The sequence below is a fragment of the Arvicola amphibius genome, chromosome 3 (assembly GCF_903992535.2).
Source record: "Arvicola amphibius chromosome 3, mArvAmp1.2, whole genome shotgun sequence".
NCBI classification, from domain to species: domain Eukaryota; kingdom Metazoa; phylum Chordata; class Mammalia; order Rodentia; family Cricetidae; genus Arvicola; species Arvicola amphibius.
In genome coordinates, this window is record NC_052049.1 from 61,385,218 (window position 1) to 61,386,303 (window position 1,086).

Below are 1,086 nucleotides of genomic sequence, written 5' to 3' on the forward strand. Positions count from 1 at the left end.
TTGTTATTTCAGTCTTAAAATACTAGCAGTTCACCATGTTGCTAAAGTTTGAGTGGGAGGACACTATTCTACTAGTCTACTGAGCAGATATAGTATATTTGCTCAACTCCTTGTTTTCTTTTGTTTCATCTTTTACCCATGCTCTTGTACATTTGTTAATGAGTTTTTAAGTGTCTTGTATATTTTCAAACTCATCTCCCAAAATCATCTTTTCTCACAGAACTACAAATACCAGGCCACATAAGACAATTTAAGAATTCTAGAACAGGGGTTCTTGTTCAGTTAAGACATCCGCAGCTGGGGCGTTGGTACGAATTGTCTCTTCCTGTGTGAACATGGTGCGGACCAAAGCAAACTACGTCCCGGGAGCCTACAGAAAAGTGGTGGCTTCTCGAGCCCCCAGGAAGGTGCTTGGTTCCTCCACCTTTGTCACCAGTTCTTCATCGTGTTCGTCGAGAAAAGCTGAAAATAAGTATGTAGGAGGGAATCCAGTTTGTGTGCGCCCAACTCCAAAGTGGCAAAAAGGCATTGGAGAATTCTTCAGGCTGTCTCCTAAAGATCCTGAAAAAGAGAACCAGGTTCCTGAGGAAGCAGGATGCAGTGGCTTAGGAACATCGAAAAGAAAAGCATGTCCTTTGCAACCTGATCACCCAGATGACGAAAATGAATAGAACTTACTCATCTGAATAATGTCTTCAGTTTACTTAGGTATTCTGGGATGTAAATTTGGGTAGATGTGTTTGTTTATTTGACTTGTTGACTACGCATTCATGTAGCCATTCAAAACAACTGGCTGTAAAAAGGGAGGATTTTTTTTATAATTTGTAAATTATAATTGTATACTCGAATTTATAATGTAATAAGATGCTTCTTTTACCTGTTAAGTTTCTTGCTAAAATCAACATTGCATGATGTTCTAATTACTAATCTACCGTTTTTTGAGATTTGCTTAGATCTTTGTACTAATACCATATTATGGACACTTCATTATTGAAATAGTGTCAAATTGTTTTGGCTTGTTTGCTTTAAAAACTCAACTTAGTCTTTTTCACATTAAAAAAATCAGTATTAACTGAATTTAATCGC

General features: G+C 37.1%; 1 protein-coding gene across 2 annotated transcripts; it reads left to right on the top strand.

Moving 5' to 3' along the window:
* The first annotated feature begins 335 nt into the window (after positions 1-335).
* LOC119810677 (PCNA-associated factor-like) lies at positions 336-871 on the top strand. Of its 2 annotated transcripts, XM_038324279.1 has the most exons (2): positions 336-462; positions 626-871. In XM_038324279.1, the coding sequence occupies exons 1-2, from the start codon at positions 336-338 to the stop codon at positions 688-690; spliced, it is 192 nt and encodes a 63-aa protein (XP_038180207.1). In that variant the 3' UTR covers positions 691-871. The 2 variants fall into 2 exon arrangements, with proteins under 2 accessions (XP_038180207.1, XP_038180206.1); XM_038324278.1 differs by having other exon boundaries at positions 336-871.
* Positions 872-1,086: the final 215 nt, after the last annotated feature.

Bases quoted from the DNA above. Each gene is read 5' to 3' on its own strand.
- LOC119810677 (XM_038324278.1), top strand. From the start codon at position 336: ATGGTGCGGACCAAAGCAAACTACGTCCCGGGAGCCTACAGAAAAGTG.